The sequence below is a fragment of the Malania oleifera genome, chromosome 11 (genome assembly GCF_029873635.1).
Source record: "Malania oleifera isolate guangnan ecotype guangnan chromosome 11, ASM2987363v1, whole genome shotgun sequence".
Classification (NCBI taxonomy): Eukaryota; Viridiplantae; Streptophyta; class Magnoliopsida; order Santalales; family Ximeniaceae; genus Malania; species Malania oleifera.
The window spans coordinates 53,419,098-53,420,563 of NC_080427.1; the positions used below are offsets into that span (position 1 = coordinate 53,419,098).

The window sequence follows — 1,466 nt, forward strand, 5'->3', positions numbered from 1 at the left end:
ATAAGGACTTCAATTGTGTGAAATAATCAACAATATTCATCTGACCTTGTGCCAGATTAGAAATAGATTGCTGTAATTGAAAAATCCTTGGTCCATTGGTTAATGAGAATCGATCTTCAAGTTCAGTCCATATATCCCTTGCTGATTTGATGAACATCACACTGGAATAAACATCATCAGACAATGAATTGAGGATCCATGACTTCACGGTGTCATTGCCTCGTTTCCAAGTGGCATAATTAGTATCAGTAGATAAAGGAGCTACCAGAGTTCCATCAATGAACCCTAGCTTGTTCTTGGCACTCAGTGCCATCGTAACACACATGCTCCACGTCTGATAGTTGTCTTAAGTAAGAATCTTATTAACAAAATGCAGATTTGGACCATCGCTACCTTGGAAGTAATAAGGATTTGAGCTCAGATCAACAGCAGAATTAACAGGAGAACAAGTGTCAATGGAGGTTGCATACGAAGCCATGAGAGAAGAATTTCTTTAATCTTGCTCTCGATTGAAGAAAGTTCTGCGAAGAAAACCACGGAGAGCAGCAGCAGAGAATTGCTCTGATACCATGTGAAGAAAACAACCAGAGAGAAATTTTGAATTTCTCATTCTCATAATTCATTACATCAGCATATATTTATAGCTGAAAAATAACTACACGAGAAATACAATAACAGAATTACAAACTAAAAATTACAAATTAAAAAATAGTTAAGTAATAACAATATTCTCTAACAATATAACTGGTTTAACATATAGTAGTACAGCAGCCATGCATTCATATTAATTTATTCATCATGGACAGTAGAATCGGAAGATCCGGCAGATTATATCATACTAGCTACTTGCTTTCGGCAAACGAAACTGGTCGGGGCAGCTAGACTTCATGCCCTCGCAATTCACGTAGGCATTCGCAGAAGTGGAATGGTCCAGGCAGATATCGATCTCGAAGAGCTGCACCACGCCCTCCTTGTCCTTGTTGCACAGCAGTACCACAGTCTTCCCACCCGCCGCCTTCGAGACCGCCGCCGCGAATTTTTTATGTTCCACTGTCTGCCCTGTCGGGTACACTCCTTCCGACTTCAGATGAGTTCCAAGATCCACTCTGTGGAAGAGGGTGAGTCCCAGTTCGAAGTACGCCGACGGCTGAAGCCCCGAATCCCTGCCGTGTTTGCTCCACTCGTGATCCCAAAACTGTCGATTTGTAGTGGTGCCGTAGCTTGCCCAGTCAATCTTCATCTTGGCTTCCGTGGCGGATCAACGGCCTCGGGTCCGGGAGGGTCCTTGTAGAGAGGCCAGGGCCCGTGGATGGTGAAACGGTCGGGAGGCGGAGTGTTGTACTTGCACTTGGTTTTGCCGTTGCAGAGCGAGGTTGGCCAGTAAATGGCAAGCTTCAAGAGTTTTGGTTTGTTCTCACCGGCGGTGGGCTGTTGTGGAGAAGCCGGGGAACAGAGAAGGGGGAGGA

General features: G+C 44.5%; 1 protein-coding gene across 1 annotated transcript; it reads right to left on the reverse strand.

The window, feature by feature from the left end:
- Positions 1–417: 417 nt before the first annotated feature.
- On the reverse strand, positions 418–1,240 carry LOC131167542 (ribonuclease 3-like). Its single transcript, XM_058126345.1, has 3 exons — positions 847–1,240; positions 671–687; positions 418–561 (listed from the first exon to the last, which is right to left on the reverse strand). Exons 1-3 carry the CDS (start codon positions 1,238–1,240, stop codon positions 418–420), a joined length of 555 nt encoding a protein of 184 aa, XP_057982328.1.
- Positions 1,241–1,466: the final 226 nt, after the last annotated feature.